We start from the raw sequence: 25,147 nt of genomic DNA on the forward strand, positions 1-25,147 counted from the left end.
TGCATTTATTATTTTCTGCATTAGACTATAAGCTCCTTGAGATCAAGGCCTGTTTTTGTTTCCGTCACTGTTTTTGGTCCTTTGTTCTTGAAGAGGACCAGTAACATCATGAGGGTGATGTCTTGACTTGATCCAGAAATTATCAGGGGAGAGGACATGCTGAAGAATAGTGCCTGAGTCCTGCATAGACCTGTGGAATTTCTTTGGAAGAGCCAGAGAAATTTTAATCCTTCTAGTAGGACTGAAGAGTTCAAAAAGACAGACTAAATGCCCCTGGGTTCTAATTAGCTGACTTCCTGTTTTGTGTTGAAAAACAGGAAGGTTCATAGACCTTGTCCTTGTGGAGAGATGACTGGGTATGTGAAAGGCCTGCCTTTTTCACCGAAGGGGTTGAAACTTCTTACCTCTCACTTAAGAGAGATGGCAAAACCCACTACTGATATGGGTAAGAGGAAGCCTCTCAGCTGAGGACTCTAGCTGAATCTCAGTCGGAGTCAGCTGTGAGAAATCCAGGAGAGACAAAGGTAAAACACCCAGCAGGGATCAGCCGAGACTAATGTGTTGTCCTGATGCCTTCATATGTCTTTAAAACAAACAATAATTCTAGATCAGGTCCTTTGAGGATTCTTTCAGCTATGACATGCTAAGATCCCATTTCCATTATTAATGAGGTTGGGGCAGGAAAGGAGAAGTCAAGGGTTTTGAGAGCTGAGAGGGTGTGCTTTTTTTTTAATGTCTGTTAATAATAAAATATTTTTACAGAGACCAAAAAGTCAAAATAGTGCAAAACATCTCAATTTCATGCATCCATGATCGATTTAACACTTTTGTTCTGGTTCATATATTTACAGAGGAACCCAGGGCATCATCGCTGTCCCAGGTGGAAGGTGTTTCTTTCACAGCCACATGCCAGAGAAGTCCTGTAGCAGGGACAAACACTTGTTTGAGGAATTGTTCTTGGGGTCAAGGGTTGGGGTATGGTGGGGTGGGGGCACACCCTCCCCCCAATAAAGCCTTCTCTGCTCTAGTCGGGGGCCCAAGTTGTTAGGAAAGGGACTGAGAGGCATTGGGGAAGGAGGGAAGCAGTTCAGAGAGCCCTGGGTTGGGCATCCATAGACCTGGGTTCCAGTCCCAGCTCTGTACCCTGGCTCAAAGTGTGACCTTGGGCAAGTCCCTTATTCTGGGGCCGAAATTTCCCCTCTCTGTAAAAGGAGGGGTTTGAGCTAGAGCTGAGATCCTTCCAGCTTTAAGATCCTGTTACTGAAGGCAGCAAACTAAATGCTTGTCACAGGGGGCAGTGGCTGGAAGTGGGTGGGAATGGGGTTGAAGGAGGGAAAGTTTCCTTGTCTGACACGGTTAAGTGCTCTTCTCTAAAAGGCAAAGATGAATGGAAAACAGGTGCAATGTCCTACAACTTTGGTCCTTGGCAAGTATTAGAAAAAGGAATGGATGTTGAAGAAAGAGGTGGGGTATGATCTTGTGGTAACAGAAAACTGGGTCTTCCCCATATATGATCCCTTGGTGTGGCTGCTTATTCCCCCCCCCCTCCGCTACCCCCACCCAGCCCTTTGGTCCTTCCAGATCCTCTGCTCTCCCCTCCCCAGCTTTCTGTCTACCTGTCTCTTTTGTGCTGTCTCAGTCTCAAGACTCTGGAGCCCTGGGTTTCACTTAAAAGATCATAGTTTTATTGCTGGAGGGAATCTAGTCCCAACCTCACATTTTACCAGATGAGGAAACTGAGACCAAGAGATGTTAGATATATTCACCCGTAATATAAGCTGTGAGTAGGAGAACCTGAATTTGAACCCTACCACTGCAGCAGTCCACCCCTCTATCATTGGCTCAATGTGTGACCTTGGCCAAGTCCTTTTCCTCTCTGCCTCTTGGGTTTCCCATCTGTAAAATGAGGGGATTAAGCTAGATGGCTTTTAAGGGTGCCTCACAGCTCTAATACTCCTCCCCCTTTTTTGCATATTGCATTTCTAATCCTTGGCCCTGGTGGGAGAAAGAACAGTTGGCTTTAGAATATCCCCAACTTTTAGTAAGTTAGGATGGGACAGAGGAAATAGGATATCTCTCCTAACTTGATTTTTCAGGTTTTGAACCTCTCCTCTGGGTAGGAGGAGAATCTAATCTCTGTTAATCTGGCTCTTTTCTGCCTGCCTGTCTCTCATCTCAGTCTTTTTTTTCTGCCTGCCTGTCGGTTCCTGCAAACAGATGGCATTCTTCCCTTCTGCGATCCAGGCTGAAGGCAGATGGCTTCCACTTGGGACCCAGGGGACTGTGAGGGAAGCAGTTTTGGCCCCTTCAGGACATTTGGTCGAGTATCACCCATCAGCAAATATCTTTGGGTAGTTGCTTTCCAGTAGGTAGGTCCCCCTTTGAGCAAACTGGCTAAATGGACATTGGGATTCACTGAAAGGCTTCATTGGGATGAGCTGGGGAAAGTGAAGTATTTTATAAATGAGCTCCCCTCTGGTGCTGAAGATAGTGTTTGACTTCTTCGGGTGCTTTCCCATTGTGTAAAATGAGGTCTGCCTTACTCAGGCTTAGTATGCCCCAAGTGCCTTCCTGCTCCCAAGGAGGGCACAGACTGCCTGGAGCCCCCCTCATCCAGGCCTCGTGTGATGAAAGATGAGGGAGCCTACACCATCCCTGAGCTTAGCAGGGCTGATTGGCTATGTGACCCTGGAGTAACTTTTCTTCCCTTCTCTGGGCCTTAGTTACCTCATCTGAAAAAATGAGGAGGCTGGATTAGATGCTCTTTAAAGCCCTGCATTCTGTCTTGAGGTCCTTTCATCTCTGCAGTTCTATATTCCAAGAGCCCTCCCAAATCTGAGATTCTGTGATTCATTCTGTTCTCTTTTTCTTCCTGCTTCTTACCAGATTAGAACCATGGACCTCCCCTCCTCCCTGATAAAAATATTCTTGCTTTTCCTCCCCTTCTATAAAAAGATGAGTTCTCAGTCCTGTGTCCCCTGCCCCCATCTCTCTGGTCCCTCCCTATTATCTGGGTCCCTCTCTCTTCTCCTTTCTATGGAGGTCCTCTGAGATAAAGGCTGGAGAGGCAGGAAGATAGAGAGGTGCACAGGTAGGAAGTTAAGACAGGTACACACTTGCTCACTCACACAGACAAGCACACACATGCAGATAGGTGTATAGACACGTGCACACACATGCAAGACAGGCACACAAACTCATGTGTTGGCAAACATGCATGCACACAGACATGCTCATTCACACAGACAGCCACACCCAGATGGAATGTACAGGCACACACAGAGGCAAATGGGTACAAACACAGTAGAGCACATAGACAGATACGTACAATCTCCCATACACGTGCACAGACAAGTACACACAGATGGGCACCTATGGTAACAAATGGACATGCTCAGAGATGGGTGCACGTGCCCACTCAAAACAGAAAGGTGCCCCTGCCCACAGGCACACAGCCTCTTGCTTTTTGTTTCAGTGGCCCATGGGGAGGACCAACCTTTGGAAGGCAGAGGAGCCCCTAGTTGGAGGGAGAGGAGAAAGAAAGAAGTGGCAGAGTGAATTTAGTGGCTGGAGACAGTGTGGCCAGACAGCTTCACTTCTGATTCATCATGTGCTGGGGGTGGGGAAGGGGTGAGGAATATTAACATTTTGAGGGCATTTTTAATGGGAAGTGGTAAATGGGAGCCTCTGCTCCCTGGGTAAGTTTAAGGGCCTTTCAGGAACAAAGAGGATTATATTCTTCCTCTCTCCTCCTGCAAAGCCTTTCCATACCTCCTAGGCCCCCCTGGCTCAGTGGGTGGGGGAAGAGGAAAGGCTGAGTGGGGTGGGTAGAGGAGAGGATGGAGGAGGCGTCTGGGGAACTTGGAGACTGGTGGCAAACTCCCCTTCTTGCCTGTCCTCCAGGTGACAGATGAGGCTGAAGGAGGGAACAGTGAAAGTCCTCCAAGGTTGGGGGAGAGGACCCCAGTGGGGACTTTTAGCAGCAGCTGGAAGCAGGGGTCTGAGGTGCAGCCCCTTGGGGCCCCCCTGGGGAATGGTGATGGAAATGGGATGGTTGTGGTCCTGGTTCCTCCCTTCTTCCTGGATCCCCTGAGATGGGAAAGAGGCTAGGAGCAGGGGCATCCAGAAGGCAATGGGGAGGGGGAAGAGGGGCCATTCTGGGCCTACACCCAGGAGTTCTTGGAAATCAGAAGGGGAGCTATATCAACTTCTATCCAGAAGAGGCCATTCAGTGCTCCCCTCCAATCTCCACTAGCCCTGGCCCCTGATGCCCTCAGAACCCTGAATGGAGTTGGGTGCCTGAGGGTTTGTGTGCTTTTAAATGTCACTTTTTTTTTTGCAAACACCAAACCTGGGGGTCCCTCCCCAAACCCTCCTCCCAGCTTGCCTTTCAAAGGCCCAGCCTCTGAGTACCCCCCTCCCCCCTCCCTGAATGGCTGGGGCCTCAGGCCCCTGCCTAGAGCCCTGACTCACTGTCCCCAGCCCCACAAATGGGCTCTGAGGCCCTCCCTGGGTAATTGCCCTGCTCCCCTTCCCCCACCCACACGCCTGGGGGTAGGGGTATGTCTGGTGGTGATATAGGGCAGACAACCAGTATGGCTTTTCTGCAGGTGTGGGTATGGGTCCCCTGGAGAGAGGAATATCCTAGGGCTGCCCCTCCCGGTGTTTTCCCCCTCCTAATCTGCCCCACAAGCCCCCCTGGGGCGGAGCTCTGACCTTCTCAGTCTCTTAGCAGGTAGGTCTCTGGGAGTTCAAGACAGAACCTAATCTCCCCTACTCCCTCCGTTCGCTGCCCAGCGGGACAGAATGGGTGGAGTATGCCGTGAAAACAAAGGCTCGAAGCCCTCTCCAGTCCCTAGGGTGAGATGGAGTGGGGCACGCCTCATCTCTTTCAGCCCTCCTAACCCCCTAGTGGGGATGGCAGGAGCAGAGGGTCCCTCCCCCTCCCCAACTCTCCCTGGCTGGGGCCAGTGGGAGGAGGGGCCTCCCGGGCTGCCCAGCGCCCGGAGAGAGAGAGAGAGAGCTTCCCCGAGCCAGAGCCGGCCAGGGCAGGCCCGGGGCCCCTCCCCGTCAGCCCAGCCCAGCTCCCTAGGGCCCAGGCCCCTGGCCAGACCCGGGCCCGGGTCCGGCTCCGCCCTCCTCAGCTGAGCGGGTGTCCGATTTGAGCTTGACGAATTCCTTGGCCACCTCGTCGTTGCTGCGCTGGGAGAGGATGCGCAGGACGGTGAGGCCCGTGTCGTCCATGTGGATGCGGCGGCCCAGGGGCAGCCAGCAGGCGCAGCTCCCGCGCTGCAGCAGCTCCTTCAGCTGGAGCACAGCCAGGCCCACCGTGCGGTCCTCGCGTGCGAAGCAGTAATCCTTGACACAGACCTGCAGCTCGTAGCACTCGGGGCCGGCGTCCGCGCTCAGCGTGCTGGGGGAACGGGGGAGGGGCGGGGTGAGACTCGGCAGCCTCGGCTCGGGTCGCGCAACACCCCAGGGCCGGAGAGGCTCCGCCGGGGCACACCTGACTCAGGCGGGCACACCTGGCCAGAGCGCGCCGCGGGGCACAGCGCCCTCCACCAGCCAGTCTGGGACTTAATAGATAAATCCGACAGGACTGCTGGAGGCACACAGAGGTTGTGTCCTGCGCAGATCCGCAGTATTAGCAAATTTCAGAGGTGGATTTAAACCCGGATCCTCCTGACCCTAAACCCAACCCGTCTATTAGGTAGTTGTTAATTCGATAAAAATGGGACTTCCATACAGATAGATGCTCTTGCTGTACAGATAGTCCCTCTGTGCCATTGTTATTCTTGTGCAGATGTTTATGCCTATACAGACCTTGTACAGATGCTACCCCTTTACAGATGCATATATTTGGGCAGGTGTTCTTCCTTGTGCAGGTGTTTATACCAGTACAGATGTTTCTGCAGTGAAGTTGCTTAGGCCTACGCAGGGCAGATGTTGCTACCACATTGATGATTATGCATGCACAGATCTTGCATCTGCACATATGTTTATGTAGGTGTTACTTCTATGCAAACACTTAGGCGTGTACGAATTTTGCACCTGTAAATGGACTTGTGCAGGTGTTACTTTTGTGCAGCAGATTATGCCTAGGCAGATGTTTCCTATAGAGCTGCTTCTTTAGAGCAGATGTTTGCACAGATATTATGTTTGTGAATATATTGTTACCCCTATTCAACTGTTTGTCCCATGTAGATGCTACTAGTAGAGACGTGACTTGTTAAATACTTGTACGTGTCCTCCCGGGCCCAGCCCTACTCACAATTGGAAGGTCTCATTGTACTTGGGAGCCCAGCTGTTGTTCTTGGACTTGGTGGCAAATTTCCTTTTCTTGTCACTAAGCTGGGGCCCAATGATATTGACCTCGATGAAGGGCCGAAAGATGCCTGATGTCTGCCACTTAAGGTCATTGGCAGCCACAACTGTTTCAGAGGAAGGAGAGAGCATATGAGGCTCCAGTCAGATGCACCAGGCCCTCCCCCTGATCTGGCCTCTCAACTGAGCTGGCTGAGGGCTGTCTAGCAGACAGAAGTCAGGAGGCTCAAGCCCACACCTTCCAACTCGCACTTACCTTTCACTGTAACCTTGTGTTCCCCAGTACCTGGGTGGGTGAAGAGCTCCACATGGACAGAAACCTCACCGACAGGGTCATCCACTCCCGATCCTGATGGTGATGGGGCGGGAGACAGTGGGTATGAGTTCTGTCCTCCACTTAGAGACCACAAGCAGTGTTCTTCACATACCCCACCCCACCCCACCCCACCCCATACCCATGCTGGCGGCCTCAGGTCAGCAGCACTAATGGGGCAGGTCATTCCAGAGGGGAATGGGGAGAGGAGGCAATGAAGTGGGAGCAGGAAGAGTCCTGGATAGGAACCTTGGATAGAGAGAATGATGAACTTAGGCAGGCAGGCAGCTCCAGCTTTAACCCTTTCTTCAAACTCCACCTCCGACACTTACTGAGCACCCATTAGCTATTTACTTAACCTCTCCACGTCTGAGTTTCTCCATCAGTAGTTGGGATAATCCTACCAGTGCCTCACAGGGTTGTTGTGAAGATTAAATGAGACCACCAAATTTCAGAGTTAGGAGGAACATCTGAGGCCACTAGGCTGATGAGTTCTGGGGATAATGTCCTCACTACAGTTTGCCCACCAAGAAGTCACCCAGCTAACATTGAAAGTCTGTGGCTCTTATTTTAAATGATTGGCACCCCTTTTCTATTACCTAGCCCTTAGGAGAAGTATCTGAGGAGACAGTGGTCCTGAGGCAAAGCTGTGCAGACTCCTCCGACAGAACATAAATTCCTTGAGGGCAGGAGCAGCTTCATGTTGCCTTTGTTCCCTTAGCACCCTGCAGTGTGCCTGGCCCATAGCAGATGCTCAATAAATGCTTGCTGAACTGAATTGTTGAACCTACGATATTCTAACGCAGCCTGCTACAGTTTGAGAGTTCTAATTATTCTAGTTTCCTCCTCTGCCTCCTTATATCAATCCTACTTTTGTTTCTTTCCAGCACCCACTGTTGCTCTTAGTTCTGCCCTCTGGTGCCCAGCAGAGGACATTTACTCTCTCTTCCATATGACAACCCTTTGAGAACCTGAAGACAGCTCCCATGTCTCTCCAAGTCTTCTCTTCTCCAGGCTTAACAGCTTCAGCTCATTCAGCCTTTCTTCATGTGGCATCCTTCACCATCCTGCTTGCCCTCTTCTAGACACCCTTCTGCTTATCAATATGTTTCCTAAACTGTGGCACCTTGAACTGAACATGGTGCTTCAGATGTGGTCTGACCAGGGTAGAGTGTGAAGGACCTATCACCTCCTGACTCCTGGAAGCTGTGAGTCTCTTAAAGCAGACTAGGATCAAGTAAGCTTTCTTGGCTGCTGTATCACACTGTGGGCTCCCATCCACATCACAGTTGTCTCATATTGAGCATGTGGTCCACTAAAGCCCCCTGATCATTTTCAAACAGCTGTAAAGTGCCTTACATATCTTAAAGCAGAATGTAAATGCTAACTGTTCTATTAATGATAGTTTACATTTTATGTAGTACTTTAAGGATTTGCAAAGTATGTTACAAATATGTCAGTTGAGCCTCACAATGGTCCTGTGAGATAGATGCTATTATTATCTTTCTTTTTTTTCAGTTATATCTAACTCTTCATGACCCCATTTGGGGTTTTCTTGGCCAAGATACTGGAGTGGTTTGCCATTTCCTTCTCCAGCTCATTTTACAGATGAGGAAACTGAGGCAAACAGGGTTAAGAGACTTAACTTGCCCAGAGTCACCCAGTTAGTAAGTGTCTGAGGCCAGATTTGAACTCGAGAAGATGAGTCCTCCTGACTCCGGGCCTGGTGTTTTGTGCACCATGGCGCCGCCTAGCTGCCCATCCCCATTTTACATATGTGAAAACTCAGGCTGAAAGTGGTTCAATGAGGCAGTTCTTTATTGCCTTTAGGATATGCATGGCAACTAGGGGGTGCAGTGGTGTCAAACTAAAATAGAAATGGGGCCACTAAACTGTACATAAAGATCCCAACTGACTATATTAACTTAGAAAATCACATATGAACATTATCTATGTTCTATTGTATTTTTATTTTCTTAAATATTTTCCCATTACATTTTAATCTGGTTCAGGCTGCTCTTGGAAGTATGGGGGGATGTGTGTTTGACACCTTTAGTGTATAGAATCTGGAGTCTGGGAGATAAGAATTCAAATACTTCCTTAGATGCTTGCTAGATGTATGACCCTGGGCTGGTCACTTAAGCTCCCCAGCCCTTGCTTTCCTCCTCTGCAAAATGGGGCTAATGATATTTGCTTCATAGGCTCATAAGGATCAAATGAGATAATATGTATAAAGAGCTATGTAAATATACTAGCTATCATCATCATCATTATTAAAATAGCAACTTCTCAGGTATTTAAAGCCCTGAACAGTCTGGCTGCCACCTACTTGTCCAAGTTTATTCCATGTTACTCCCCCTTCATATGAACTCAGTACTTCAGCCCACTTGCTCTTCTTTTGGCGAAAGCCTAGCCTCCCATCTCCCACCTCCATACCGTTATACTTACAAGCTGCCTCCTATGCCTGCAATGCCCCCTTACTTCCATCTCTTAGAATCCTCAGCTTCATTCTGGCCTCACCCAAGTTTTACCTCCTACAAGACCTTCTGCAGCTCCCTGCCTGTTAGTGCTTTTTACCTCCTCCAGTTATCTTGTATTTAGTTCCAGGTTTACATATGGCACCCTTCTACACACCCCTCCCCCACCCCAGTAGAATGTAATCTTCTCGAGGACAGGGATCTTTTTTATTTTGTCTTTATCTCTGTTGCCATAGACACTTAATATATGCTTGTTGGGTTAGATTGGGAAAACACCCCCTGATGGCAAATATGTTACTAATATAACTTGGCTTTTTCCTAAGTCTCATCAGGAAGCCATGGCATCTCTCTTAAGGAAGAAAGAATTAATTTTGCTGTGTAACTAGGGTCACATGTATGGCATTGTGGGGTAGTGGATAACACAGCTTAGAATCCAGGCACTGAGGCTTGAGTTCTGCCTCTGACACTTGCTAGGTTTGTGATCATAGATAAGTCATTTAATCACTAAGATCCTCAGCTTCTTCCTTTTGTACTACCTACCACATGGAGTGACAGGAGGAAAGCACTTTGAAAACCTTGTAGTAATAAACAGAAATTTGAGTTGCTTGGTCTTCAGTTATTATGTTAGAATGGACATGGTGGGATAGAGGGAGTTTTGTCAGTAGAGAAGGTCACATGATACAATGGGAAGACCTCTGGACTGGGAATTGGGGACACGAATCCTACTCTCTCCTTTGCCTCCCTTTTTGTTCCATCTCCAGGTCTCACTTTTCTCAGCCGTGAAATAAAAGGGTTTGACAAGATAATCCCTAAGGTTGCTTCCAGCTTCAGTGGCGCCGCTATTCTTAGGCACCATTCAGCTCTAAGATTCTATGTTCTATGTCAGAGAATCACCTCGAAGCCTGTCTTTGCTGTGATGCTACACAGTTTGGCATTACTGCGAAGGATTAAGGACAAGCTGGATACTGCTTCCCTGAGGGACTGGGAGAAGTGAGCTTTTCCATGTAAATTGTACTCCTTCCAGGGAGGCAAGAGATGAAAAGAACCTGCTTAACTTGCTGTCATCAATTCTCTGTCAATATATATAACCTTTTCCTCAGAACATTGCAAAACCCATCACTCAGCTCCTGAGCCTCATTATTTTGCATACTCTCATTTTTCCCAATTTTGTATACTTTAGTCACTTCGTTTAGCACAGTGTCTGGCACATGGTGCTTAATAAATGTTTATTGAATTGATCAGCCTTCTAACTTCGTACCTTCCCCTCCTAACTTTGTATTACCTTCACTTGATTTCTCACCCCCCCTCTATTCTCAAAAGATTATAAATATCTAAACTATCCTCAGCTTGGATGAAGAGTTTGACCATGGTGTCCATAGCCCGGGTTTTCTCTTGTAGCCACAAGTAATAGAAATGACTTTAAGCCACGCAATGCAGTTACTGAGTCAGTTCTTGACCAGTATTCTAAGGTTCCTTTCTTCCAGATCTGGCATTCTGTGTTCCAAGGTCCTTTCTTAGTCCTGACATTCTACATTCTAAAATCCCTTCCAGTTCTGACATTTTGTTCTGTTTCAAGGTAACTCCCAGGTTTATATTTTGTGTTCTACGTTCTAAGGTCTCTTCTCTTTCTGATTTTCCATGTTCTAAGGTCCTTTCCAGCTCTAACATTCTGTGATCCAGGTTCTAAAGTCTCTTATCTCGATCTGGGCACTTGCTTCAGCTCTTTGGTGTTTGGTATTTCAATCAATCTTTTGGGAAGTGACTTGAATGGGACCCTTCAGGGCCTCCTCACCTTTGAGTAAATCACATAACACTGAAATGCAGGCCCTGGGCCAGTGGCCACAGTACCGATGTGGTTCCCAGCCAGAATACTCTTTTGTCCATCCTAAGCAGCTCTGTGAGTTCAGCCTTAGTTCTTGTGCCCTGCCATGTTGATGGCTCATGTGGCATCTGTCATGAACTCACATCCATAGGACCATGGAACCTCACAGCTGGGAGGGACCACAGAAGGCAATTCTAACTCTGGCCTCAGCAGGAATCTTTTCAATAACATCCCTGGCAAGTGGGCATCCAGTCCCTGTTTGAACACCTCCAGTGACAAGGAACTCACTACCTACAAGGCACCCCTCTCCTTCCATTGTTGGTTTGCTCTCATGATCAGAAAATTCCTCCTTACATTGATCTCAACTTTGCCTCTCCATGACTTTCACCCATTGCTCCTAGTTCTTCCTGGCTTTGGGGGATAGAAAGAGACAAAGTCTTCCTGCACATAATAGACCTTCGCCCACTTGAAGGCAGCGATCACGGTCCTCCTAAATCTCTTCTTCTCTTTTGACAAACAGTTCCAGTTCCTTCAAATGAGGCCCATGATGCTTCAGTCCCCTGCTCTCCCTCCTTTCTAGTTACCCCGACATGTCTCTGTCCTTCCTAAAATACGGTTCCCCAAATATAATATTCCAGTGTGGTCTGTCTAGAGGACACTCTCAATCTAGACTGGAGTACTGGCCCTGGGGCTGTGTCTCAGGCTCCCTCTGCAGCCTTTCCTTGATGAATGTCAACATGGCCTTGTGGAGAAAGAGGGATCAGGACCTACCTTCAAGTGGGACCAGTGACCGCCCCAAAGTGGGACCTGTTGCCGCCAGCAGTCTGGGTCCCGGTTCGTCTCCCACTCTGCCCACCCTCCCCCACCCCCCACCACACTGCAGGCAGCTCCCCATCCCCCATGAGGGCAGGCTTGCCAAATGGGACATGCAGCAGGTGGCTGGGACTAGAGGAGGTGGCGGCTGCAAAGGGGATGAGATGGGAATCATTTATTCCAAGCAGAACCATACCAGGTCAGCTTGGCTGGGGGCTAAAGAGAAGTAGATCCAGGCTGGGGGGAGTCCATGGATCTCCCTGCCCTGGGGGCTCAGACGCTGAGCCCCTCCCCCCACTCCCAACAAGTCACATGCTCAGCTTCATCTCCCTCCCCTCTGGAATCCGATGCTTTGTATGCAAGCGTCAAACCAGACCCAAGGGAGTTCAGGGTAAGGGGTGGAGAGGGTAAAAAGGGAGGTTTGGAGGATGGGTCACACATCGGGCAGGGCCAGGCCCCCAAGGCAAAGGAGAGAGAAGTGCTGGGTCCCCCACCATGGGATTGGGGGAGTCAGAGCCTGAGGCCCACCCTGTTTTGCTGGTTCCAAGGGGAAGGGCCTTGCCAAGCTGCCCCTGCCCCCACATTGAAGGAAATGATGGAAAAAAAGCTCATTCCTTTCTTCAGAAGGCCTTGGGTCCCACTGCACCTGACCACTAGGGATTTGAGGCATGTACCAAATGAGGCAGTGGGTGGTGCTAGGATCTAGACTGAGAGAACTGGGATCTGGTATGAAAAAAATAGGATCTAGCTTAGAATAAGAAGGATCTAGCTTAGGAGAGAGTCGAACTGGTCCAAGGAAGGACAGGACCAATGAATCAGTTCAGGAGAGTGAGGACCTAAAATTCAGATCGAGATAACTGAATCTGGAATTAACTCTTGGAGAAATAGGACTCCTCCCCCTCAACTTCCCCTCCTCCCCTTCCCCTTTCTTACATCTAAGTTTTCTCCTCTGTGAAATGGGAAGATTCAACTAGATGGTCTTTCGTGTTCCTCCTAGCTCAGACATTCTATGATTCTAATGAGGGTTGTCTTAGTTTAAGAAAAATGCTTACACGTGGTTTAGAAAACTGGGTTATTAGGTCCCGGGATTTCTACCCAGTGGTTCCTGGGCCAGGCTGGTGGTGGGATACCTGGGTTATCTTCTGGCCCAGAGCCCTTCCCTTTCCTACCCTCCCCTTTGGAACCAGCAACCTGCTGTGCCTTCCCATCCCCCAACCCTCCTGTCCCTCCCCCAACTCAGATCCTAAATCCCTGGCCCCATGGTGGAGAGGGGGAAGTTGGAGCTGGGGTGGCCAGGGTACACCCCAGTGGATATGAGCATAGCAGGCCTGGCTCAGCTGCCAGGCCGGCCACGGGGACAGAGGGAGGGAGCAAGGGATGGGGCCTTTTACTAGCTGGGGCATTGGGAGGGTGCTTCAGGGAGTGAGGGGCAGCGACCAGGGCACCGAGAGTGCAGGGAGAGGGTACCAGGGACGGGCAGGCGGGCAAAGAGACGTACCCTTCTCAGGATAAATTTCTTCACTAAGAGTAAACCTAATACCTTTTCCACCATGGACTAGTAAAGGGTGAAAGGAGAGACACAGAGAGAGGAAAAAGATAAAGAAAGAAATAGGGAAAACAGAGACAAAGAAGGAAACCCAGAGAGAGGCAGAGAAACAGGAGACAGACAATTAGAGACAGGCCAAGAGGTAAAGAACGTGAAATAATAGAGAAAAAACCCAAGAGATAGACACAGGGAAAGTGAGAAAGTCAATGAGGCCCACAAAAGAACATAGAGACAGAGATCGATAAACAGAAAGAGACACCCCAGAGACAAGGAGACAGGAGAAGAGGCACAGGGGGAAAACAAAAGTATTGTAGAGGGAGAGAGGAGAGTGAGGAGAGGGTTGGGAGTTGAAAGGAAGGAAAAAACAAGAAAGAGAGAAACATCAGCTCCCAACAGACAGACAGATGGACAGATGAGACAGACTAGCCCCCGGGCTGTGAGGGGCAAGAGTTAGGTCAGAGCACTAGAGTGGCAGGCAGAGGAGGGGGAAGGTCTATGGCCCCCAGCCCTACTCCTCATCAGGCTCAGGATGGGTGGGTAACTCTCCTTGTTTTTCCAGATACCCCTTCCCCTAAACCCAAGGACTGGTGGGGACTTGTGGAGGGCATCTCAATCACTTCTCCCTGGCTTCTGAGTTACAATGAATGTACAATCTAGGATTGGGCTGAGTCAGGCGAAAGTCAAGAAGTCCATCCTATTTAGCTTCTATTCCCCTCCCCTGCCATTCCCAGCTAGGCCCAACCTTCTCAGGGATCTCTCTACAGGTATGAGGAAGAGTCACACTCGCCAACAATCACTTTAGAAGACCATTCCAAGATCCCACCCTGTGCTCATGCACCTCCCCCCGCCAAGGTCCTCTTTAAATGGATTTCTGTCATGGAAAAAGGCACTTTGAACAGGGAGACCCCCAGAGGGTCAGTGATCCAGCTCAGAATAGAACTGAAGGATCTGCTCAGGCCCCTGCTTACATGGACCTGCCTCCCACTAGCCCTGTAGTTAATGATAGGGATGTAGAGGCTCTATGAGGCAGCCTGGGGCCTCTTCCATGAGAAGACACTTCCCCCCCTTTCCTGCAACCCAGTCACCTCAGTCTTAGGCACTGACCCAGAAAGGGACCAAGAGAGAACCAAAAAGAAGAGAGGAAGCCAGAGATGTTAACTTTCCTCACCCTCCTCTAAGCCAAGGGACATGGGGATTCTTGCTTCCTGTCAAAAGAACCTGTCGCTGAAGAAGTTAATTTGGGGTGGCCTCCTCATCCCCACCCAGCAGTGACTGTCCAACTTCCACCCACAGTGTTCAACTCTAAAATGATGTTTCGCTCTTCCTCTTATATTGTGGAGGCTCTTACTAAACCTCCCCCAGTGTTGCTCCTTCCTTCTCCCACCCCCATTCTATGACCCAGCCTGGAACAGAGACCTTGAGGATGAAAGAAGAAGACAGCTGTCATTGGTTAGAGAAATGGACTGAGGGGCACCCGGGCTTTCTCTGTGCTCCCCAGTGCCTAGGTTTGGGTGCCAGGCATGAACCCCCCTCCCCTCCCGCCACGCTGTGCCCAGCTGTAGACAAGGGAAGGAGGTGGGTAGATCTTACCCTGAGCTGACTGAGTCTGGACAAACGTTTTGATGAGCAGGTCTGTGGCCTGCGTGTAGAGAGACAGGGCGTAACGGAGGGACTGCAGGTCTGGGCTCTTTTCCAAGAAGGTCTTCTTGAGCCCCACGCCACCCGCATGGAAGTATTGCTGTGAAGGGAGAGGCTGAGTCAGGGCTTGCAAAGATTCCCTCTGAGTCTAGGAGCACCAAAGCCACATTTTCCCAGGGCACTGAGATGGGTATGGTGGGCTGATTGCTGGAAGAAGCATCAGGATGCCTGGGTTCTATTCTCAGCTCTTGTCCCTGACTTGCAATGTGACTGGTGAAATCCCTTCCCATCTCTGGGCCCCAGCTATCATATCACTCAATCAACCAGCATTTCTTCAGTGCTTAGTAGTTTCCAGGTACTGGGTAAGCCCAGGGGATAGAAAGAAAGGCAAAGGCATGGTTTCTTCCCTCAAGGAGCTCACATTCTATGGGGAAGACTCCATGGATGTCCAGAAAAGGCCAAGGTTGGGCTGGAGGATCTCTAAGGCACTTTCTATCTCTGATAGTCTACATTTAAAATCCTAAACTCCTTTCTAGCCCTGTAAGTAAGTCCTAACCTCCCCCCCCCTTTAATATTTCATGTTCTAAGGTTCTTTCCAGCTTTGACGCTGGATGTCCTAAAGCCCCCCATGATGTTCTTCTTCCTTCCTTAATGATTTCAATGCCTCACTCCAAGTCCACCTCAAATCTTGCCCTCCTCAGCTCTGACACTCCATGGTCTAAGGGCCTTTCCAGCTCTGACATTCTGAGTCCTAAGGTCCCTCCCAGCTCTGACACTCTGTATTCTAAGGGCCCTCTCAGCTCTGACATTCTATGTTCTAAGGGCCCTCTCAGCTCTGACATTCTATGTTCTAAGGGCCTTCCCAGCCCTGACATTCTGTGTTTTCAGGCCTCTCCTAGCTCTGACATCCTGTATTCTAATGGCCCTCCCATCTCTGACACTCCGTGTTCTAAGGGCCCTCTCAGCTCTGACATTCTGTGTTCTAAGGGCCTTCCCAGCCCTGACATTCTGTGTTTTCAGGCCCCTCCCAGTTCTGACATCCTGTATTCTAACAGCCCTCCCAGCTCTGACACTCTGTGTTCTAAGGGCCCTCTCAGCTCTGACATCCTGGGTTCTAAGGGCCCTCCCAGCTCTGACACTGTGTTCTAAGGGCCCTCCCAGCTCTGACATTCTGTGTTTTAGGGGCCCTTCCAGCTCCCATTTTCTCCATTTGTCTTGTAGCTGGGGGTCCTGGGGTTGTGGTTACTCACCTTGATAGTGTCCAGAGCCAACTCCACCACAGCGCACTGCTTGGGGGTTAAGCTCTTGGCCTCTTCCCGTACCATGTGGTCCTAGAAGAAAGGGAAGAAGGTTGAATGACTGTCAGCTGACACACTAATTCAGGCACTGGATGATCTGTCTTCCCAGGCTTGGCAGTGAAGAGCCCATGGGCATTGGACTCTGGAGGTGCTTAAGGGGGAATTTTCAGCCTTTGGGGCCCTTCTTACCCAGGCAGTCTATATTCTGAGCAGGTTCCAGGGTCCTGAAAGTGGAGGTCAAGGATGGAGCCCTTTATAGCCTCCAATCCCTGACCCCAAGCTCCCTCTGGAGGGCCTGAAACCTGAACTGAGGAAGTCGGTATGAAGACTTCTGCCCCAACCACCACCACTCAACCTCCTCAAGTCTGTTCCTCTGTACCCCCAGCTCACCTTGAGCTTTGAGAGCTGGCCCAGCTCCTTGGCAGCATTGAAGATCATTTGAGTCCCCTGCAGAACACACAGAGATACCCAGAGAAGGGGGTAAGGATATGGCTGCAGGGTCCCATGTCCCTGGGTCCCACCCCACCCTGCTGTACTGAGCATTGCCCCTTCGCTGGACCTGGCCTGAGCCACATTACCCTCTACAGGGCTGATGTGCCCAGAGCCATGGTGGCAGGGAGGCAAATTCCAGGCCTCCTGGCATTAGGGCAAGATGGAGGCTGGCACACATGGCCACCTGAGGAAGAGGTGAAGGCTGGTCCATAGCTAGGGATGGACTCCAGGGACTTGGTCTCCATTCCTGCACAGTCTCAAGATCCCTGGACTCAGGATGCCATGGCGGGCCATTCTGAGGGGATCCCCAGAACTTGGGGAGTGGTGCTGACTTGGATGGTTCCCTGACCTGTAGGGCCATAAAATCTAGGCAGCAGTGCTTGGTTTGGGGCTGAACCTTCTGTGGACGGTAGTTCTCAAAAACTACCCTTATCTCTAGGGTAGGACTTCATCTGGGGAAGTCACGTCCCCACCCCAGAGTGGGGACATGTGGAGTCCTGAAAAGTTCCACCTCTCCCCTCAAGAGCCCAAAGAGCCAGAGGCAAGAAAAAAGATTAGGGGAGAAAAAAAAGAATAGAGTCTGGGGGTAGGCAAGAGGCCAGATGTCACTAGGCCCAGGCTAGGCAGAGGCTGAAGGCAAGTTGGTCATTGTAACAGTTCCTTGTTCTGTCTGGAGTCTCAAGTATGGGATCTGGGAAGGGGCTTCCAGAGAGGGAGGTAGCCCCTCCCAAGGGGCCCCTGGGTTCTATCTCCAGGAACAAGGAATGATGAGTTCAGGAGAAGCCACTGATGACCTTCATGGAAAAGCACTCCATTTACCCTCTTGATCCCCACCTCTGCCACCATCCCAACCCCTGGATGTCACAATAAGCAAGGGCTTGGCAAGTAGTGGGGCAGTCCATGGGAAGTAGTATGGTATACAGCGATGGTGAACCTGTGGCCTCGAGGCCACATGTGGCCTTCTAGGTCCTCGGGTGAGGCCTTTTGACTGAGTTCAAGTTTTATAGAACAAATCCTTTTATTAAGGGAATTTGTTCTGTGAAGTTTGGATTCAGTCAAAGGGCCACACTTGAGGACCTAGAGGGCCACATGTGGCCTCTAGGTCACAGGTTCCACATCCCTAGAAGAGAGCAAGCCTGGGGTCCTAGTGCCATCCTTGCCACACCCTCATTGTGTGGCCTTGGGCAAGTCACCTTTACTTTTGGGTCTGTTTCTCTGTCCCTAGAATGTAGAGGTTGGATCAGATAGTACTTAAAGTCTCCTTTATGGTTCTATAATTCTTCAACTAACTGGCTGTGTGATCTCGAGCAACGTCCCTTCCTCAATCAGAGCCTTTCTCAGGTTTCTTTTCTATCCAATGGTGATGGTAATCCCTGCCTGGCCTACCTCTGGAAAGGTGTTATGAAGCTAATTTGACAAAGGGGTGTTGAAAAGAACCCAGAAAGCCCACAACCAATGGATTGTGTTCATTTTTAGGGGGGCTTCAGGGGGTATAGGCCTCTGGTCTCCAGCCCATCCACTCCTCCTCCCCCCACCAACATGAATAAGTCGGCCAGCCGGACAGACAGAGAAAAGAGAGCGGACAGACAGAGGACAGCACAGGGATCCAGCTTTCCCCACCCTGGGGGGAGAGACTCTGGGGAACACAGGATCACAGAGGCAAGAGGTTTAGGAAGGGAGTGGGGGCGCAAGGAGAGGAAGGAGGGGCATATAGAGAGGGGGAAGCCAGACAGACAGTGAGAGACCAACATCTTACGTCTGAGTGGCTGGGGAGTTTCACCCTGCCCTGTGGAGAGAATAGGAGTTCAGAGGTTTCGTTGACTGTTGTGGGGTGGGGTGGTCAGTAGGACTTCCCTTTCTATTCCCCCACCCTCTATCCTCAACCTGAGCACAGCTCAGGAGCCTGCCCATCCCCCTCATTCTCCCTCTTCCCACCAGCTAGTTATAAAATCCTTCTCCCGCTCCCCAACCAATCAACCCTCTCATCCCATCCTTGGATGGATGACTCAGGGCTCCAGGTCAACATTCTAGTTCTACTGGGTCCTTGCTTGGTACCCAGGACTGTGGAGAGAGAATTGTCTTCCACATTGAAAGGCTCTAGGCCACGAGACCAGGGCCAGCCCCCCACACCAGGGATGGGTACCCTCTTCTCCTGAGTCCTTCTCTGAGAGGAGAGGCAAGGCTAACCAGCTCTCCCCAGCCCAACCCCCAACCCTAGTCCCCACAAAACTTGGCTCTGGACTCCTGGGGAGGCAGGGAATGACACAGTTTGACTCCACATACACAATCCCTCATACGTGGTCACATACACCACAGCACACTTATTCCATACACACAACATACAGAAATTTCTACAGACACATGAACACACATATTCGGATCCATAGAATCACAGAAACTCAAATTTTGAACCTAGTTCAACCTGTCTCTGACCTATGGTCACCTGTCTTCAGCTTGAGGACTTCCAAGACAAGCAGCTCCCTGCTGGTTTCTAAAGGCTGCCTTTTCCACTCTTGGAGAGACCATTGTGAGAAAGCTGGTACTTGCACAAAGCAGAATTCTATGTTCCTGTCACCGGCCCCTCTCCCCACTCCTACATTGCTCTTCGTTCTTGCCTTCTTGGGACAAGCAGAACAAATCTAATCCCTCTTACAAATGACAGCCCTTCAAATCCTAGAAGACAGTTATTCTGTTCCCCTAAGTCTTCTCTTCTCCAGGCTAAGCATGCCCATGTCCCCACTAATCCTCAGCTGACATTCTCTCTAGCCCCTCACTATCCTGGGTGTCCTCTTGAAATGCTTTCAGTGTTTTGGTGCCCAGAAAAAGAAAATACCACCCCAGACGTGGTCTGAGCAGGGCAGAGTGCAGCCAGGACCATTACCTCCCTCATGGGAGATTGGGGTTTTTGTTTTTGTTTTTGTTGGTTTTTTTAGTTCAATGAGAAACAACCGTTACTATTTATTTGGATGCTTGTGCTATGGTAGATACAGACTGTATTCTCTGCCCTGCAGGACCAAAACCAACCAAACAAACAAACAACCTTCCCCGCCACATCCCCAGGCCTTGAAAAGCAGCTAGAAAGAATGCAGACAATCCAACAGAACACGCTGACGCATACTCCCTCATGGACACCACTATATTTCTCAATGCAGCCCAATGCTGTTGTTTATTTTTCTGCCGTATCACCCTGTGTTGACTCATGTTGAATTTGTGGTCCACTAAAACCCTCTGGTCCTTTTCATACAGACTATTGTCTAAACACCTCCTCCATCTTGTACTTGGTAAGTTAACTTTCAGAACCCAAGAATTGGTCTTTATATTATTGCTACTGCTTTATTTTTACTCGATTTGACCCAGTGTTTTGGCCCATCAAGATCTTTGGGGATCCTGACTGTTGTTCTTAAAGTGTGGTAGCTCTCCTTTCCAGCTCTGTGTCATCTGCAAATTTGATAAACGTAATTTATATCTTCATTCAAGCTGTTGAACAAAACAGAGGCATAGACTCAGATTTAGACACAGACACAGACATAGACATGGACACAGTAGATACGTGGGTAGACAGAAAAATGTACATAGATAGCACAAATGTCAACAGATAAACACACGTATACACACAAACATATATGTGAAAATACAAATGATACATGAAACAAACCCAGAAGCATATAGACACAGAAACACATTAAAGATACAAACATATCAATACATACACACACACACATACCTGGACACAAAACAGGCAGCCCCAACTTTTAAACAAAACACATCCCCAAAGTTCACTCCTCAAAATGCACAGATCATCAGGATACACTATCCTGAGAGCCCATGCACTAGTGACTTGTTTCAGGAAGGCATTAATAAGTACTCATGAAGGAGTCACTGCCAGAAATGGTAACCCCTGCTCATCAAGCAGTGAGGGAGGAAGGTAAAGTTGAAAAGAGGGGGTTGTCTCTACATACATGTGAACAATGTGCACACACACACACACACTCCACCTTCTTCTCTGTAGGTCAAATCCCATCTCAACAAACCATCACAATGCCAATCATTGTGTAAGAAATAGCCCTCCAAGCCAGAGGGATGGTCTTGTTGGTACACCATTGCCTGATACTGAAACATTTCAGCACATGCTGGGGGCCATTGGGTGTTTGTTGTGAGGGGAAGTAAATTATATTCAGCGTGCAGATACCTGTACACTTACACAGACACACACACATTCATCATACACAGAACTACCTCCCTACAAAGTCAAGCCCTGTTGTCTGTCCCGTCTCTCTCTTCCCAGCCATCTGTCTATCCCTTCCCAGCCGCCTGTACTTTCTCTACCCCTTCCATCCTCAGTCTAACTCCCCACACAAGCACACACACACACAGACACACAGACACACAGGCTTAGCATGGGCTGAGCTGAGTGTGGGGCCCGGGCCTCAGGTCATCTGGGAATCAGCCCTCATTACCTTCTCTAATCCCTTGCCATGTTTTCTCAAGAGCGTTCCCTGTAGAAACAATGTCACAAGTCCATCAACTGTGCCAAGGGGTGTCGAGGGGTGTTGTGAGGCTGGGCATGTATGTATGTGTGTTTCTGTCTGTGCTCGAGGGTCCCGGTGTACAAGGTGTGCATGTCTACATGTATGAGCAGGTACCTCTAAAGGAAGATATTCATACATGTTTGTGTGTTTATTAGAATTGTGTGTGTGTGTGTGTGTATGTGTGTGAGCACAGGAATTCAGGAATTGTCTTAGGTTTCTCTTGTAACTCCCTGGCATGCCTAGGATAGTGTTAGGCATATACTAATTATGTGTTAGAGAGGGAATAAGAGTATTTATGGAACTGTGTGAATCTGTAAGTATTTGTATATGTCTGTGTGTATGAAAGTCTGTGTTCCTATTCATATATACATGTATGTGCTTGTGCATGCATGTGTGCCTGCGGGTGTGTGTACGTGTGCATGTGTGTGTGTATGTGTATGTGAATGGGGAGCCTGGGGTTAGCCTATAGGGGACATGGATGTTACTATTATGTTGGGACCCGTCTTCTCCCTAAGCCTTTTCCCCCTTCCCCCTCCCCCATTGAGCCGTTGGGTCTAAGATGGAAAGGGGGGTGGAGCCTCTTGACCTGGGTCATTTAGGTGTCCCCTCCCATACTGGTTCAGGAAGTCTGGTGTTCCCATCTGCCCAAGGAATCCTGTTTCCCGGGGGGGGGGCGGGGGGAGCAAAGGCCTGGCTTATAGGTAAATGGGGAGGAGGGAAGGGGAGAAGGGAACCCTTGGGAGGTGAGGAGAGGGAAGAAGGGAACCTCTGAGGCTGGGAAGGAGGGGTAGGAGAGCCCTTAGTGGGGATGGGAAGAGGACAGCTCCTAGAAGGAGCAGGGAGAGGGAGCATCTCCAATTCCAAATCTTTGCAGGCCAAGCAAGTTTATGTGATTCTCTGGGAAAGGAATCAGGGGGTCTAGATGAGATCTCCAGTTAGGGATGGGGGTGGTGGTGGTGGTGGTGGTGTGGTACAGGTTTGTCCCAATAGCATTCCTTGTCCCACCCTGTTCCTAGGTAATCTCTGGTCAGAGACAGAAGGGGAGAGGAGCAATCAGGAGTAGCAGCTTCTAAAGAGGGATCCCCAGAATTGCAGACAGATTATAGAATGATAGGTTCTGCCCCCAGATTGTGCTGTTCAAAGGCAGGGCTGTGGGCACTACCCATGCCATCTTGGGCATGGGGAAGAGAGTGCAAGGCTGGGATGGAGAGGGACATCCCTTCCCTCCCTCAGGGGTCCCCTCCTCCCCCAAGACAAACACGAGGCAGAATCCTTGAATGGCAGTGCCCGTGGTGGGTACCCCAACTGGCACCAAGCAGTCCGGCCAGGCAGGGGCTCTCGAGAACATGGGGATATTGGGGAGGTGCTGAGGCCAAGGCCAAGGCCGGGCTGGGGTGGTGAGGTGGAGTGCAGCCACACAAGACAGGGGACTGACCAACCAAGTTTGAACACTGAGCGGACAGACAGACAGAGACGGGCTGCTGTACTTACAATCATCTGCCGCAGGGGGGTGGAATAATCAAGAGTTAGCGAAAAATTGCCTCCTCTAGGTAAGGGTTGGGCCTCAGCCCTGGCTTTCTAGGCCAGACCTCAGGCTGGGCCATTTCTCCTATGCCTCTGAGGATCAGTCTAAGGTGGTCTCTGCTTAGCTGATGGCTGCGGAACCAGTCATTCTGGGGTCGGCCAGCAGACAGCACCGTTTGCTCAACCCGGCTCCTACAAGTCTCACCTCTGGCCACCAGATTCAGGGTTTGGGCCCAGGGGTCCTTTCCACCATTCCTAGTAGTTCTTCATCCTCTGCTCCCATTCAGACCTTGGGTGTAATGACTCAATCCCCCTGCTCCATTCTATGTTGGGTGTCCTGAAGTCACTGGAACTAACCCCTCCCTCCCCCCAAAGGGGGATCTCTCCAGTGGGTGAATGGGAATCAGAAAACATGGCCACTTTTGGGGTGGCCTCAGACAACTTGTTAAGAATCCAACAAAGGGCTACTGGAGGGGTCCCATCTTCCCCTTTCCCCACCCTTTCCCCAAAGCCCTCCCTTCTTGCTTCTTCCCTAGGGCCATTCTCCTTCCTTGTTGATCCCTCGCTTCCCCTGGGCCCCTCATAGCCTCCTTACAGCCCCAGACCCGTTGATGATGGAGGGAGATGAAGGCTCCATTCTCTTAGGCTAGTCTCTCCTACCTAGTCCTGCCCTAGCCAGCTTGGAGGTGTCCTTTTGAAAGAATGGACCTCTTCTTGGAGATGGAAGAAAGAACTAAGAGATTTCTGACCTTTCTGTTTCTGGACCTTTCTCCTGTCTCTGCTCTAGGACATCTCTGACCTCTATCCTCAGATCTTTTTACTCCCTAATAATGTCCCTGACTTCTGACCCAAACTCTATTCTCTACTTAATCTCTTGGTTCTGGAATGTCTCTGTTCTCTGACTTGTCTGACCTGTCCAAGAACTTTTAAGTTCTTGGGGCCTGCCTGGTCAGAGACAGAGGCAGAACACAGGTGGGTGGTGGCAGCCCCCTGTTGAGACTTACCGTCTGGTCTGTGAGGGGCGGCAGGACTATAGTCTTCTCCATTGTGTTCATCACCAGCTTCCAGAGCTCCTTCAATACTCGCTTCAGCACCGTCTTCTCACAGATTTTGGCAAAGAGGGTCAGGCTAGGGGTGGGGAGTGGGTAGGGGAGCTGAGCTGGCATCCATGGGTGGGCAGGGGCCTCACCTGTGTCTCAGACCCTCTCTCCTCTCCCACTTCAGAGAGCACAGCAGACAGAGGGGAGAGAAAGGCAGCACGGGTCCTCCCTGATGCCTTCTAGATACGGGGAAGGGGAACTCATGTCTTATAGGCTGGATAGGATCCCAGGCATAGGCTTCCCTTGTCACTGTTCCCAGGTGGCCACCATGTCTCCAAGCATATCATGCTTCTCCTCCACTTCCTTCCCCCCAACCCAAAAAGCCACCAGCCTTCCTTCCCTTTACTTGGTTCCTGTAAACCCCAGGCTCTACTTGAGTACAATCAAGTTAACAAGTATCCACTGGTTCCTGGGCTGGTGACCTCGAAAGTCCCTTATAGTGAGCTCCAAAACTGTGGCACTCTAGGATTTCACAGAGTCTGTGAGTCTAAGCTTCTAACAATCCAAGAAAGTATTTGTCTAAGATTCTAGCAGTCTATGGGACTAAAGTTCTAGAATTCCGAGAGTCTAAGATTCTAGAATTCTAGTAACCAAGGTTCTAGACTTTTATGTGCCTAAGATTCTACTAGTCTCAGGTTCTAGGATTCTATGGACGGTGTCCTGGGAGGGATACTAATTTTTGAGTCAGAGGTCCTGGGTTCAAATTCTGACTCTACTACTTAGTACCTGTATGACCTTGGGCAAATTCCTTCCCTTCTCTGGGACTCAGTTTCCTCATCTATAAAACAAAGGGATTGGACTAGAAGATATACAAAGTTCCTTACAGCTCTAAATATTATGATCCCATGAAGTTAAAATGAAACGGTTCTAGTAGGGTGTTGCAGTTGGGTGAGACCTTGGTTCATATCCTGATAGCTAGCTGACTTTTGGAAATTCGTATCCCTCTCTCTGAGCCTGTTTTGTCATCTTTAAAGTGGGTGGTACAATAATATTTGTACCACCTACATCAAAGAGTTGCTATGCAGAAAGTGCTTGGTATGCCTTAAAGCAGTAGGGAAGGGTGAGCTGTGATTTGGAGTCTAAGAGTCCAAAATCATGATTCTAAGCTTCTATGATTATATTGCTGTTCAGTCATTTTGGTCATGTCCGACTCTGCCTGATTCCATTTGGGGTTTTCTTGGCAAAGATAGTGGAGTGGTTTATTATTTCCTTCTCTAGCTCATTTTACAGATGAGAAAACTGAGACAAACAGGGTTAAGTGACTTGTCCAG

General features: G+C 49.7%; 1 protein-coding gene across 1 annotated transcript in view; it reads right to left on the reverse strand.

Moving 5' to 3' along the window:
- Positions 1–5,088: 5,088 nt before the first annotated feature.
- UNC13A (unc-13 homolog A) overlaps positions 5,089–25,147 on the reverse strand; it is an 89,018-nt gene continuing 68,959 nt past the window's right edge. The window contains exons 36-45 of the mRNA XM_036740784.1: positions 23,781–23,904; positions 22,744–22,749; positions 21,181–21,219; positions 18,480–18,509; positions 16,622–16,678; positions 16,184–16,264; positions 14,886–15,033; positions 6,581–6,673; positions 6,272–6,431; positions 5,089–5,413 (exon numbers count right to left, since the gene is read on the reverse strand). Coding sequence (XP_036596679.1) covers positions 5,089–5,413; positions 6,272–6,431; positions 6,581–6,673; positions 14,886–15,033; positions 16,184–16,264; positions 16,622–16,678; positions 18,480–18,509; positions 21,181–21,219; positions 22,744–22,749; positions 23,781–23,904 — 1,063 coding nt within the window. The remainder of the gene's footprint in view (positions 5,414–6,271; positions 6,432–6,580; positions 6,674–14,885; positions 15,034–16,183; positions 16,265–16,621; positions 16,679–18,479; positions 18,510–21,180; positions 21,220–22,743; positions 22,750–23,780; positions 23,905–25,147) is intronic.

The sequence above is a fragment of the Trichosurus vulpecula genome, chromosome 1 (assembly GCF_011100635.1).
Source record: "Trichosurus vulpecula isolate mTriVul1 chromosome 1, mTriVul1.pri, whole genome shotgun sequence".
Lineage (NCBI taxonomy): Eukaryota > Metazoa > Chordata > Mammalia > Diprotodontia > Phalangeridae > Trichosurus > Trichosurus vulpecula.